Here is a 15,428-nt window from a genome sequence, read left to right on the forward strand (position 1 = left end):
TAACAAACGCACACAAATCATTATACATATTACTACACACATACACAAGACAACCATTTCATCCGCATGTACACCAGATATAGTTACCAGCAAGAGTTGCTCAATATCAGCCCAGGGTGGCAAACCCAGGCTTGAGTAGATGATGATGATGATTTAAAAATAACAGCTGGAACGGGGTGAACAGATGCGTCTGTGCTTCGATGAAACGGCAGTAGAGAAAGAGACTCACTCAACTTGGCATTTTCAAAGTGTTCTTTTATAGGGATTGGCAGCCTTTGTTTCAGGGCTTTGGGGTTTTTCCATACCCAGCTTGTTTTTGCAGTTGTTCTTCTTTTGTCTTAAGCTTATCTTAACCTTGGAGTGTTTCTGTTGCCAATCTGGCAGAATTTCTTCTTCTATTATCTCCTTTGAGCTTCAAAGGGATTCTTCAGCTGTTTATTAGTTAGTTAGTGGTTGGTAACTTACCATTCTCTCACCATTCAACCCTTTTACACACACTCGTACATAAAGGCTATGCAAAGTTCATTCACTTACGTCAAGCAGAAGGATACAAAATGGAGTTTTCAAGTTGCTTACAGGACAAAACTAACATGGTTATATTTCACTATTATTACACTCTGTGTTAACATCAGCTACATTAGTTCAGTTCATGCTACAACAGCCTTTATATAAAATGGTTACAAGAATGATCAGACTCTGCTCTTACCTAGCTGTAGCTAGCATCAGATGGGACCAAGTCTTAAAGAGGCTGGCTAGCCTACAGGAAAAAAAAAGTTGAGTATCTGTTTCCCTTTAAGTAGTTCCCATAGAAGTCTGCCACACATGTCCAACCTGAGTGGCAAAATGTGGCAGAACCCTCAGCCACACACCATGTAGGCCACACTAACCCCAGGCCCTGTGCTGTGCTATGCTACACACAATCCCCTACACTACCCTTGTGCTCTGCTACAGTGCAGGAGGGACACATATGACCTTGCTGTATCGATCATTCCTGTGCTTTGCAGAGTTTCTGGGTCCCTCTGAGCTCACCCAGCTGGGTCCTCCTTTAGCCCCACCCCCAGAAGCTGGATAAGAGAGGGGAAGCCCAGACATTTCAGGCAGCAACAACTGAACCTGGAATCTGGGTCTGCATATTAACACTTCATGGCCCCACATAGCCAAGGCATGAGTTGGTCCTAGTTTTAAACCTTGCTTCAGACTCTGTCCTTCATGGTGAATATTCCGAAACTGTTTTACCGACATTTTATCATACCAGCCAACTGCGTCACAGGAATCCTGGGGAGTTAACAGGTACCTGCTGTGCTTAACAGTTGAGAAATGGAAGGTCTGCCACCCAAAGCAACTAACCTACATAGTTTGTTTGCTCTAACAACAAGACAACCATCTTAACTGATTCTATTGAGAGCTGCCCAGTGTACCTAATTTAAGATTAACCTGAAAGTCTCCTTCAAGAGATTATTTGCCATTTTAAAAAAGCTTCCATAAGGACACTGGGAGAATAGGGGAATAGTAAAGGAGATCATTTGAATCATTGCTTTTGAATTATTTCAGGCAGCTTAAGCAAAGCATTGTTCTAATAGCAGACTTTACTGCCTGGTGGTCGTATGAAGTGATATTCTTAAAAGATTGTTTAAATGATTGCATATACTGGATTTTACACTGCTAGCTGAAACAAACTAAATACCATGTCAAAACCCACTTGATTTCAGATAAGATGATCAGCTCTATCTGCAAACTGCTACCTTAGTACCTCTGAAATGAAGAGTAGTTTTTACTTTTCTCAGCAGGGAGTCCTGAAAGGCAGTCTTTGCCTGCCCCCAGGTACTTGGCTCCCCACCCCCCAACCTTGTAGCTCAAAGTTTCTGGCCTCTTTGTACTTGTACCTGATGGGCAAAGAATGGTAGCCCTTCCTCAAGCCTTTAGAAGGCTACCAAAGATGCGTATAGGTCTTCCCGCCACTTAAAAAGTATAGGAGTTCTATGAACTGTAAATGTTACAAAGAGAAGTATTCCTCCAACAGTAGAAAGTCTTAACCTTTTAAAGGCAGTTGATGGGTAAAGATTTAAAAGGTAAAGCAGTATAGAATGCTGTGTACCATAGGCAACTGGTGGGGGAGGGGGCATGTGCCCCCCCTGAGATTGGCCAATGGCTTCTGTAGGCAGTCACCACATGCCCTGACATAGCCACCCACAAACTATGCCCCGCCCCCCCCAGTCTCATAAGGTACTTGTCACCCGTGCTGTGTACAGTTTAAACCTAGAGATGGACATATAACAAGACATCCGCTGATAAGAAGGGTCTTCTAAAAAGAGCTTGCTATCATGTCCGTAATGACTCCCAAATGCAACCTTTTCAGGCAAGTCCAAATCTGCATCTCATTGGAACAGTGTATAGGCAAGCATCACAGGACATTTAACTACAGAGTTAGATACTTCTGGCTGAGAGAATCTATACAGCTATCCCCTAGGAATAGAGAACAAGTTTTTATTCATACTTAGATCTGAAACGAAAAAAGCATGATCAAGCAACTTAGTAACATTTTACATTTTTAAAAAAAGTAATCATTTTATTATTATGAAGTACTTAAACACATTTAAATTTCACTATAAATAGGAAAAGTGCAAGACAGTATTGGCTGATAGTGAAAGTCTTTACAAATAAGACTTCACGTGGAGTAAATGACAATGAATTCTTGAAATTCTTCTAGTGGTGCTCAGTGTCATTACAGAGTGTCTACAAGATCATCATCAGTCCATTCTTCCTAAAATAAAAAAGAGGTGAGAGGGGGGTAAGCTGATTTAGTTACATATGCTTTGTTGTAAACAACAAAAAAAATCTCAGCAGTGCAGCACAGGTTACATATTGCATCTCTGGATGTGTATGTAATTCATGGTCCTTCCTACCAGTAAAAGGAAATAGCATTTTTATAACAGTATGTGCCGGCAAGTTGAGCTATGTGGAAACACTCTGTATTTAAACAAAACAATCTACCTATCACTTTTCTTTAAGATAATTTAAGAAGCTACAAGTAAATTCATAGCTATGCTGACAGCTTCAGAAATGTATACAACTCAATCTTGTCACTAAGTAGAATTGTACTACTGTACTGGAACTTATACTGTGTAGACTAGGGGTGACCACTGTGAGCTGTCCCAGGCTAAGCACTACCAGGGCAGCTGTGGGTCAAATGTAATCAAATGACAGGCACTCACCTGCAAGCCAGATCCAATTAGCTGGTAATCCAGATCCAGCTTGCAGGCTGTATTTTGCCTGCCCCAGGAGTAAAGGAGCATAAGTATAAAGTTGTTCAAAAAAGATTCTCCCTGTACCTAAAAAGTTGGTTGGTCTGCTAGGTTATATTCATACTATTGTTTAAAACTGAAGCTTATCTATGGTTTAAGAGACTGATAACAGACCACAAACCCACAGACCACTATACCAATGTCTACAAGACCAGCAATCATCTCAAGCAGATAAGAGCTTTTTTTTTTTTTAAATCTATAGCCATGCCCTCAGATACCACCACATCTGCTTGGAGAACTCATACGTCTGCATGCCCAGAGCCAGCCCCTACCAAGCCCTGCAAATAAAGGAGAGACAGGAGAAGAGGTTGGGGACAGGAAGGGAGGAGGGAAGGGACAAGGAAAAGGAGCTGCCAGACGGCTGCAGGGCCTGGTGGGGACTGGATCCAGATAAATGTAGGACAATCCGGGGTCTGAAGAGAGCAATCCAAGCAGCATACAGGGCAGGCATGAAGCAGACTTGCAGTCCCCTAATCACAGAAGTAAGGTCGAAAGGGACCTTGTAGATCTTCAAGTCCAACCCCTCACCTGGGCATCAAGCCTCTTCTTAAAGACCCCCAGGGTAGGAGCCACCACCACTTCCCTTGGAAGTTGGTTCCAGCTCCTAGCTGCCCTAACTGTGAAGTAGTTCTTGCAGATGTCTAATTTAAACCCACTCTCCAATAATTTGTGTCCAGCCCTCTAGCAGCAGGTCTGAGCACTGCACATTAGAGATGGTATTAACTCCAAACATGAAACTAACTAGTGCTAATAGTGATCAACAGTAAACACACACTAACATTCCTTACAATTAGCACCTACTAACTTTAACACTTAATCTCACCATTTAACGTATAAAAGAATAAGGAGTCTAATATTGGACGCTTAGACCAACGTAAATTGATCCCACAAAACCACCACCAATCCTGACTGGGGTCAGTTTGGCATGATCAGGGATGGCGCATCAGTTCAGCACTAAAGACTGATATAAATCAGAGGGGACAGGGCCCCCAGATCATTGCTGCTGTTGTGTGGAACTTTTCGTGTTACATACAGTACCATGAGTCTAATATTGGGCACTTTAAAAAGATCTTGAGGTAACAGTTCAGTAATTTTCTGTCCCAGAAAAGTCATTTTTCAAGTCTGTTACATAAACTGGATGCAACTGTTTTGCTTCCTCATCTAGTGTATATTTGCTTCTTCCACTTAGACTAATAAGGGCAAAACATTAATATATTATCCTGTAAACAGGAAAACAGTGAAAGATAGGAAGAAGTGGGAATGAATAGAAAGTTAGAAGGCATATCTACTCTTACTGCAGATATCAAGCGACTAAAAAATTAAAGTTTGAAACTGTAATTTCAACTGGGATGTTTACTTGGAATAAAGCCTCCAGGATATATGCAGTATGAACAGTTATTACAGTAACAGTGGAGAGAAAGTATCACTTTTCAACATTCGTGTTAGCTATTTGTAAACCAGACAATGTAACATCTGTTCACAACTCCCTCACCAAACAAATACTAACCTCATCCATTTTTGGTTTTTTGGTAATATATTCATCATCTTCATAACCTTTCCTCTTCTTCCTACACAAAAAAGAATGAACTATACATGTGATATTCAGTCATTTCAAAGCAACATCATCTGCACAACTATCATCTTTTCCTTTGACATTAAGTTGGATTTCTATTACATGTTTTCCTTTTAGTTAGAAATGTAGGTAAAGTTTCACTAGTATTGAATTTGCTTTCACTTTGCTTCAAGGTAGCAAGGCAAAGTATTACCTTCTACACAAAACAGCAATCAAGAACATTTAGTATTTAGAAAAAAAAAATCTGTATATAATACTTTATACAACCTTTAATCCCTTCATAAACAGATTCTTGCTACATCCATTAAAAAAGTAAATATCAATACCTAACTTACAGACTTAACTGATATACTCATGTAACTTGCATGAGATGCTATATAAAGTCAGGTATATCTATATGGTACAATACAGTGCCATTCATATACGACAGCTAATTGCGATCAAGTCTGCATCCTTACTAGGAAAAGCATTGCCCTATTAGCCTAGCTGAGAAACTATACTGGTTGGCTATACCAGCTAGCTCTGGTATTTCTACACAGCACTATTTTATGCTGTATAGACATGTCTCAGTGGCCGCACTGAACAGAAAACCCTGATGGCCCAATTGTGCTTCACCACCATTAAACTTATATTCTTAAATGTTGTGGTGCAAGTTAGCTCAAATGACAGTTTAGCAGAACTGGTAAGCACCATCCAGAAGCATCAGGCTTATAAAAAACGGCAGAAAATATTTACTAGCTTTCTCACCCAGCTCCTTACAGAAGAGGTTAAATGTTCTTAGGCTGAAAGCTACCTAAATTACGAAGTAAGATTAGCTTTAATTTTCAGTTAATTAAGCAAGTAAAGATTAACATTTTAAAATAGCAATTTAAAGATAAAAAAAAATCCTTTCTTAATGCTGAAAGTATCCTGGTGCAAATGCTGGAGAGGTCAACTAGGGGCCATGCTCTTCCTGACTTGCTGCTCACAAACATGGAAGAATTGGTGGGGAATGTAGAAGTGGGTGGCAACTTGGGCAGCAGCAACCATGAGATGACTGAGTTTGGACTCCTGAGGAAAGGAAGGAGAGCAGCAGGGTAAGGACCCTGGACTTAGAAAAAAAAGTGGACTTTGACTCACTCAGGGAACTGATGGCAGGGTCCTCTGGGAGGCCAGTCTGAAGGGGAAAGGAGTCCAGGAAAGCTGGCCTTACAGAAACCTTTAAAGAAACCTTACTGACGACACAGGAACGACCCACCCCGATGCAAGTATGGCAGGAGACTAGTTCGGCTTAGCAGGAAACCCTTCACAAGGAAGCCTTCAAGAAGCAGACAAACGATTAGGGAGGAACATATGTATTGCTCAGGCACGCAGAAATGAAATCAGGACGGCAAAGTGCAGCTGGAGTTGCAGCTAGCAAAGGAAATGAAGGCTAACAAGAAGGGTTTCTATAAGTATGTCAGCAACAAGAGGAAGATCAGGGAAAGGTGTGTCCCTTACTGAATGGGGGAGGCAACTTAGTGACATGATATGGAAAAGGCTGAAGTACGCAATTGCCTTTAACTTGGTTGTCACAAATAAGGTCAGCTCCCAAACTACTGTACCCAGCAGCACAGTTTTGGGAGGAGTTGAGCAACTGACAGTGGCAAAAGAACAGGTTAGGGACTGTTTGGAAGAGCTGGACCCACACAAGCCTATATGTGATATACTCGGGGGTGCTGAGAGAGTTGGCCAGTATGACTGCAGATCCTCTGGCCATTAAGTTTGAAAACTTGTGGCGATTGAAAGATGTTCCAGGTGACTTGAAAAGAGCAAATATAGTGCCCATCTTTAACAAACGGAAGAAGCAGGATCTGCATAATTACAGACCACTCAGTACCAACTCAGTCCTTGAAGAAATCATAGAGTAGATTCTCATCTAAGCACCTGGAGGAGAAGACAGTGATTAGGAACAGTCAGCATAAATTCATCAAGGGCAAGTCATGTCTGACCAACCTGACTGCCTTCTCTGAGAGGACTGGCTCTGTGGAAAGAGGAGAGCAGTGGACATGATATACCTTGACTTTAGCAAGGCATTTGATACAATCTCCAACAACATTCTCACAAGCAAGCCAAGGAAGTATGGGTTGGACAAACGAACTAAGGTGGATAGAAAGCTGGCTGGATCTTTGGGCTTAACAGGCAGTGATCAATGATCAACAGGTAGTTGGCAACCAGTATCAAGTAAGTACCTCAGTCATTGGTGACACATCAGAGAAGCATGTGGGGCACATATCCCCACAGATTTAAGTGCTGAAAATGGTGCACATGGCATGGGGCTACAGCCTGGCTGGAGCTAATGGGGTTGGTGGCTGTGGCATCAATAACAGGACATGGGGCAGCACCCTAGCTAAACCCAACATCCATCACCAGCGGGGGCAGCAGCACAGAGTTATAACACCAACTAGCAGCACTTACACACCACCTATTGCCTCAGGGGATAATCCCAAGGCCAGTTTTGTTTAATACCTTCATCAACAACCTAGAAGAGGGGACAGAGTGTACCCTCAGCAAGTCTGCAAATGACAGCAAGTTGGGAGGAGTAGTATTTACACTGGAGGGTAGGTCTAAGATTCAGAGAGACCTAGACAGATTGAAGGATTGGACCAAAAGAAATCTTAAAGAGTTTCAATAAGGAAAAGTGTAAAGTCCTGCACTTAAGATGGAACAAATCCAATGTACCAGTACAGGCTGAAGACTGAGTGGCTAAGCAGCAGCTCTGCAGAAACATACCTTGGGGTTGAGTGGACAATAAGCCGAATATGGGGCAACCATGTACCCTTGCTGCAATTAAGGCTAATGACATACTGGGCTGCATTAGTAAGAGCACTGCCAAAGAAGATCTGCTGGAGCAGATCAAAGAAAGTGATTCTTCTCCTCTACTTGGTACTGGTGAGGCCACAACCCCCACTACAGAAAGGATGTAGAAAAATCGGAGAGAGTTAGATGGCAATTAAAACAGTTATAGGCTGGGGCACATAACTTGAAGAAAGGCTGAGAGAACTGGGCTTTAGTCTAGAGAAGAGAAAACTGAGAAGGAACTTAAACAGCAGTCTTCACCTATCTGAAGGTTGGTTAACAAAGACGATGAAGCTAGAATGGTGGTCTTCAACCTTTTTTCATCTGCAAACCCCTAAGAAGTTTGAAGGAAAGTGCAGACCCCTCTGAATTGTAAGCATGGGTAGTCATGTACTTTGGTTGATCACAGTAATGTTTTTCAGACCCCTTAGACATAGTTTGCAGACTCCCAGAGGTCCACGGACCACAGCTTGAAATCCACTAAGCTAGACTGTTCTCAGTGGTGGCAGATGACAGAACAGGGTCAAATGCTGTTAAGCTGCAGCAAAAAAAGTTGAGGTTAGATATGAGGAAAAAAAAAAACAAAACCTTTTTTCCTAGGAGGGCAATAAAGCACTGGAACAGGTTACCTAGACAGGTTGTGGAATTTCCATCCTTGAAGGTTTTTAAGACCTGGCTAGACAAAGCCTTGGTTGGTATGATCTAGCTGGGGGTGGTCCTGCTCTGAGCAGGGTTCAACTGGATGACCTTGTAAAATCCCATCCAGCCCTAGTTGTCTATGGGTCTACTTACGAATTTGTATTAAGTTCTGAACTGTGGCATTTCTCCAACTTCTGTTTTAGAGCAGCAACATCTTCAGCCTTAGGTGGTTCATATTTCTTTATGAGATTTTTCATGCCTGTAATAGTAATACCAAACATTTTCAAAACATTAATTTAGCAACAATTAGTTACTGAATTCTCACAGCACTTTCCCCATGAACTATATCAGCTTATTCCCAGGGAGCCTGTAGTAGTTTAGAACCTCAAGAGTACTAGCCTCTCACCCTTGAGCTCAGTCTAGAAGACCAGGTACTCTGTACTACACTAAACATATCAATCAGTTTTTCTGAGAAATCTAGCCAAACCAGAAGTTTATGAAGAATTCAAAATGGCAGACCTTGCTTACCTTATAAAGAAAAAAAACCCAAAAGTATCCATTTAAAAAAATTACTTTGATATCAATGCTATAGCTACAGTGCAATGTGCTGAAGAAATTTTAATTATATTGAAAGCTTCCCAAATTAAATCCTTGCATTTATCTAGCAAATATTAGAGTACTTGAAAAGACCTTTTTTAAAAATGGATTCATAAACAAAATCTCATCTTAGAAAATTCACCACATAACATTCTTTAGACAACTCAAGATTACATGTGTAAGAGTCTAAACTGTCATCTTACATCAGAGGATTTATTTTGAGTAGTGTCAAAATATAGGGTAAGCTTACAGCAAAGAACTAAACTTAAACTAGTTGTTAGCATCATGATTGTGGATTTCCTCAAGGCTAAGTGATAATGCAGAGTTAGCATTACTGTACTAGTGAGCATCAGGATATGCTGGTATGTTTTGCTATCAGCACATCTTACAAACAGAGATCATGTCTCAAATCTTTTTAAAATAAACCTGATTTTGTCAAATTTGCAGTAAGCATAAAAGGAAAAGCAGACAACCATTACCAATTTTCTATACCACTATAAAGTGTCTGCTTTTGATATTTTCAAGTATCCTAGCTTAAGGGAAGTTTCTCCACAGAAATTATGATGGACAGCATAACATTTGGGGAAACATTCAACTTGCAAAGAAATAAGCAGTTTTTGCTTTTCTTTACAGTACAATGGCAGCTTGAATAATTCTACTTTAAGAGAGTAGGGGAATGAAAAATGAGTCACCTTACTTTTAAATCAGAAATTTAAAAATTTGGCCTAGAAGACTCTAGTAACTGGAAAAAAAAATAAACCACTGAAATAATTACAAGAGGCAAGAGACTAGAAATACAATAACCGAAAGATTTTATTCACTATTAATCTGTTTAATACTTAATTTTAATAATAAAACAGTTTGGAGAACTAAATCCTTAGAAGATTTTCATACCCTGTTCCTTTTATTAAGGCCTGACAGCTAACTATACAGGAAAACCTAGTTAGTTCAACAGCAGATATTTCAAAGTATTGGATATTTCAAAGCTGTTGTCACTCCCCAAACAAAAGGATAGGTTTTTGTAAGCATTACAATATGGATAATTTAATATGCAGCTATTTGAAATTCAAAGCCATTGTCTGGTCTCTTGGATCAGGAAAACCATGTGAATTTGAAACTCAGGAGACCAAAAAAAATACGGACTTTGACAGCCCTAGTTCACCTACTTACAAACTTTACTGACTGATAAGAACTAAGTGAGAAGTCATCCCAATGACTAAATTAAGCAGATGTCATGATCCTGTATATAGCACAAGGAGTTCCTAATCTTGAAACATAGCAACAATCTAGGGGCCCATTTTTCCTCTGATTAGGTCAAACTAAGTGGCAAACTGTCCCACCAACCCCTTCTGCCCCGTGAAAAATCTCATGAAGCCCCTCCAAGGACCCACCTCCCCCGATCCCACAAAACCACCACCAATCCCAACTGATGGCAGTTTGGCATGATCAGGGATGATGTGCCAGTGCTGCTGTTGCATGGAACAACTCGTTGCTACATATAGTACCATGAAATTTACTTAATAGCATCACTGAAATAACTCATTTTGTTCTTACCGGTTAGCAAAATGGGCAAGTGAGTGAACTAAGTCTGTATGTATCCATAGTAATTTGGATACACGTAAAATCCCTATGGGTACACTGATTTCAAAGTCAGTATTTTTTTTGGTCCCCTGCATTTCAATAATAATGAGGTTTTCCTGTATGAATACACATACACACTCACACACAGCAAGTTTTCAAATAGCAGAGCTGTTAACATTACTTCATAAATACCAAGAAGAGATTAACAGAAATAAAAAATCCCCAAACTTAGAGCCTCTTTTAAGCCATTTAGAAGAGTCACAAAGTAGGGAAATATAATCCAAGAGTAGCTTTAACATAAACAAAAAAAAAAAAAAATCTTTGCAGCTTACAAGTCATTTAGCTGAGAAAATGTACCCTCTAGTGGCATAAGGAATGATCTGCAGGCTTCTAAAACTCAACCCCAAATCAGAAAATGGCTAGGAAATAGTGTTACTACTTTTTAAGTGAGGAAAAATTAGGGAAGGAGAGGGAATATATACATTTCACCCAACACTGTAAAATTACAGCAGCATGCTCTGGTACCAAAAATAGTGCTCTCACTTTTAAGGGCTGTGTTCAATCAGCAATATGATACACCGAGTCTCTTTAGGTTACTTTATGCTTAACTTTGTGTTTTGTTAGCTATATTTTATTTTTCAGGTACCAATTAGTTTTCCAGTTTCTCTGTTCTTCCTGTAATCATTTTTAAAATGAAGCACAACAGCATACTGTGTTTTTCCAGCATGGTGCTACATGTTTGCATGCAACAGAAGTCTTTTCCAAAATCCCTACTTCAAATTATATAGCTGGGGCTGGAGGGAAGGGGGTCAGGGTCAGGGTGTGGGGAGAAGGGAAGAAGGCGGCAAGAGCATGCTCTCAGGACAGTGTTTACTTACATTTCATACCATCTAGTAGCTTGGATAGAGAAGGTCTGTTTTCTTTCAGCATAAGACTTTCTGATAAATAACTAAAAAAAGCATGAAAACATAAGTAAAAATATCGTCACTCGCTTGGCAACTTTAGACTTATTATGGTTAAACACAACTGAACAAATACTTCCGTTACCTGAATAAAAGAGCTAACTCTGAACACCATGGAGAAGATCTAATTGTTTTAATCAAACCGCTAGTCGTGACTAGGAATACGAATTTACCATTCTAAAGCTATCAGAAACTGATATTTTGTTTAAAAAAAAAAAAAAAAAAAAGTCATCCTGGCCTTTAACACTGCAGAGAAAGAAAAAAATTTTCATAAACAAACACCTGAGTGCTATCTTCCCAAGTCAGCAGGCAAAACAGCTGAGGTGACTTCCCCCTCATTTCTCTAGGGATATTGACACAATGCTGTGTCAATTTTTAAACAAGAAAGGAAATAAACAGTTTTACTGTTGATCATTTAAGATGAAACATTCAGGTTATGATTATTTGCTCTTGTATGCTTGCTAATGCTTGTATGCTAATCCTTGCAAATCACAGGGTATGAGTGACAAAGGGAAGTGTATTGTCCTCTTTTCTCTTAGTATGTGCTACTTTTAAAATCTCACTTCATGCATTTATTTATAGCAAAGTACAAAATATTAACACATGAACCACAACATAATCTTGGTTCAGAGTGGTGACACCTTTCAGTTGGGAAAGCTTTCGGCTCCAGTACTTTCTTTCCTCTCTTGTTCAAGCTTCCAACAAAGCACTGCTTCAAAGACAAACATTCCTGACCACATACAAATAAAAACACGGCTCAGACTTCTACTAAGCTTTACTTGAACACTATGCATTACCAGTTATCTGTATCTGTAATTCTTTCTTTCCCTTAATCCTTCTACTGATGAGCTACAACACATGTAGATCATAATCATAAAAAACACAACTCACAAGCAAAGTTATTTTCATAGACATTAAGTCTGGAAGGGAGCTTGGAAGATCACTGAGTCCAGCTGCCTGCTCCAGGGACAGGAAATCAGCAGGGGTCATAGGATCCCAGCAAGATCAACATACAAGTGCCTCTTGAAGGCATTCAAAGTAGGTGCTTGAACCACCTCTGGCAGCAGTCTAATCCAGACCACGGGGGCTCGGACAGTAAAGTGGACTTGAATACATTTTGCTTTATTAAATCAACATTCAATCCAAAAGGCAGAATGCTTCCAAAGTTGCACTAGTTTTTAGCCTAAAATAATCTCTCATACTACTACTGTTGGAGAGGTCAGTGTAGGTGGAGGGTGAAGTATTACTAGCCTGCTCTACAGGTGTCCTAACTAAAACAGCAATACAGGTTATAGTCATATTGGTCTACAGGCAAAAGGAATCAGAACTCTTGGCAGAGGTGATATCTTTTATTAATCCAACTAAATATTTGCAAAATAAATTCTTTATTTGCAAGCTTTTGGGCACAATCTTGAGGTACATAGACCGTTCTAGCTTTTATCTAATTTACACAAAATGAACTCTCCCAACCAGATCTTACAACACCTTCAGCTCTCCTGTGAAATTTGAATTTTCATTTCCACCTAGATGAAATTTTACAATCTTTGCATTCTCTTATGCCTGAAGATGGGTGTGTGTGCCCAAAAGCTTGCACATAAAGACTTATTTTGCAACTATTTAGTTGGTCTAATAAAACATATCACCTCTGCCATGAGTTTCAATTCCTAACTAAAAAACCCAACCTTTTAAGCATATCTTTATACTAGCCACCATCTTGAAAGGGTAAAATAAGTTTTCCTACAACAGGGAATCAAGGTCAGACAGTAGAAGAATGCAAACAATTCAGGACCTTCTAGCCCTGTTAGTATTATTATAAGCCACAGATAAGAGAAAAACCTCTTGTAAATTTATGACTTCATAAAACACATTTAAGAAAAAAAAAAAATTGTTAGATCTGCTTAGGGTAGACCCAGTTCTGTGATTTAAACAGTCAGTCAGTCTGGCCTATGTGTACAGCAAAGACAAGGTTCAGTGTTTAAAAAAAAAAAAACCAAAAAAACAAAACAAAAAACCCCCAAACCTTTCTGGATATATATTCCACATATTAACACTCTCCTAGGTCTTACCTTAAAAGCATGACCCTCTAAAGCTTGAAGAAGCACAAATTAAACATTCAGATATGCATCAAGATGTTTCAAGTGTAAGCACTTTTTCAATTGCTGGGCTAGGTGGAACAAATGCATATCCCACAGCCAGGCTATTTTTTTTCAGTCACTCAAACTGGTCATTTCAGCTAACTTAAGAAATTCACTCTGGTCATCCAAAGAGTGAAAAAATAGCAAGAACACTATTTCTCAAGTTATGAAGGATTAAAAACAGGGTCCTAGCAAAACACATTTCAATTTTTAGTTACAGCAATGCCTGTCTGCAACCATTAATATAACACAATCTAAATTCATAAGACAAGGTTAAAAGGCATTGAGGCATAAAACTGAAACAAGGTTGTCACACAGGAAGTATCCAGAGTAACCAAACTGGTTATGTATTTCTGAAAATAAATATGTACTATACATACATATATATTTTTAAAGTTCCCAATTTAAAGACAGTCAAAAACATCTTCTGACATCCCTAAACCAACAGTGGCTGAAGCCAGGGAGGGTACGACAGCAGGTGGATTATATCAGACACACCCTGTAAACACACTGTCTCTCTAAAGGATCTACTGTTTGTCACCGTTGAAGACAAGAAAATAATAGAAGGGGGAGACAGGCAAGCAAGATGGTGATGCTGTTCATGCTATAATAGAGGTAAGATGAATCTCTAGTACAGCCCTCCAACCAAAGAAATAAGCTAGCACAAAAAGGGCAATAAAAACACTGTTTCCTGAGCTAGATGGACCATTGATCTGACCCAGCATGGCACTCATGTTGTTAATTTGTTTTAAATATTTCTACAATTAAATTTTATCCCCCTAAAGCATTAAAACTTGTCTTGGATCCAAGTTTTTAAAGTAATAACTAGAGAAAGCCCTTGCAACTCTCAGTTGACAGACAGCAAAAGTCTGCAAGGAAGAGTTCTACAAACTATAACTCCCAGTGTCAAGTGGGAAATTGATCAGCCAAACAATGCCAGTACTTTAAAGATGATTTTAAAGCACTTAGCCAGTTTTCACTAGTCCATTTCCATGGAAATGGAAGCTGAAATAATAGCCAGATGCACAGGTTGAAGATTTTGTAAGTTTTAGCTGCTTCTGCCAGCTAAGAGAAGTGCCATTTTCTAAAGAGTACTTAAGATTTCAGAATCAATAAAGCTATTAAAGTGCTTCTTGAGGTGCTCTGTACCTTCAGTTCCCATTAGAAGCACTGGAAAGAAAGGACGTGCAGAACCCCGCAGGATTGAATTGAAAGTCTTTAGTGTTTTAAATGGGGAATATGAAATCAGGTTGGAAGCAGAAGCCTCAGAGGAATACAAAAGCCAGACACCAATTACCCATATAGTCCAACATCTTGTTTCCAACAGCAGAGGAAAAATACAGTAATGATATTTCACAATACTGAAATGCAGCTGGTCAAGTGCCTCTTTTCAGAGTCTTTATCTGTAAACTGTGCAATAAACCCATACTTAACCACCAACATAAAGGGTTCTAACACCTGGAACAAAAGTTAATCCAAGGAACAAATTAGTCTTTTAAAACCATCCTTGCTTAAAAAATAAAATTCTACCTTTCCATATTAATTCCTGCCCTGGAGGCACTAGATAATATGGCAGCGAGAGCTATCTGTGAAGGGGTAAACAGGAGGTAGGCATCTGTCAAAGCTACTCGATTGAGAAAGTCATCAGCTGTTTTCCTCAAAACTTCTGGGTTTTCTAACATTGGATAACGAGTCTGGAAAACAAACATTCGGTCATTACTTCTACTTTTAGTATTGTTATATGATCTTTCCAAGTGAAAAACCGTTCTTCATCTTCTAATACAAAAATAAGCAATACAGAATTAAAAATATATATATTTGG

The 15,428-nt window shown here is 39.4% G+C and overlaps 1 protein-coding gene and 1 long non-coding RNA gene across 2 annotated transcripts in view; one reads left to right on the plus strand and one right to left on the minus strand.

Moving 5' to 3' along the window:
• Positions 1 to 2,538: 2,538 nt before the first annotated feature.
• The window catches only part of CCNH (cyclin H), a 16,551-nt gene continuing 3,661 nt past the window's right edge, over positions 2,539 to 15,428 (minus strand). Inside the window, 5 exon segments of the mRNA XM_019532328.1 lie at positions 2,539 to 2,761; positions 4,810 to 4,870; positions 8,485 to 8,590; positions 11,388 to 11,458; positions 15,137 to 15,300. Of these exon segments, the coding sequence (XP_019387873.1) occupies positions 2,723 to 2,761; positions 4,810 to 4,870; positions 8,485 to 8,590; positions 11,388 to 11,458; positions 15,137 to 15,300 (441 nt within the window). The 3' untranslated portion in view covers positions 2,539 to 2,722.
• LOC109308087 overlaps positions 11,915 to 15,428 on the plus strand; it is a 10,292-nt gene continuing 6,778 nt past the window's right edge. Inside the window, exon 1 of the long non-coding RNA XR_002100456.1 lies at positions 11,915 to 12,369. This is a non-coding gene — a long non-coding RNA (uncharacterized LOC109308087). The remainder of the gene's footprint in view (positions 12,370 to 15,428) is intronic.

This window comes from Crocodylus porosus, unplaced genomic scaffold, assembly GCF_001723895.1.
Source record: "Crocodylus porosus isolate Cpor-Errol unplaced genomic scaffold, CroPor_comp1, whole genome shotgun sequence".
Taxonomy (NCBI): Eukaryota; Metazoa; Chordata; order Crocodylia; family Crocodylidae; genus Crocodylus; species Crocodylus porosus.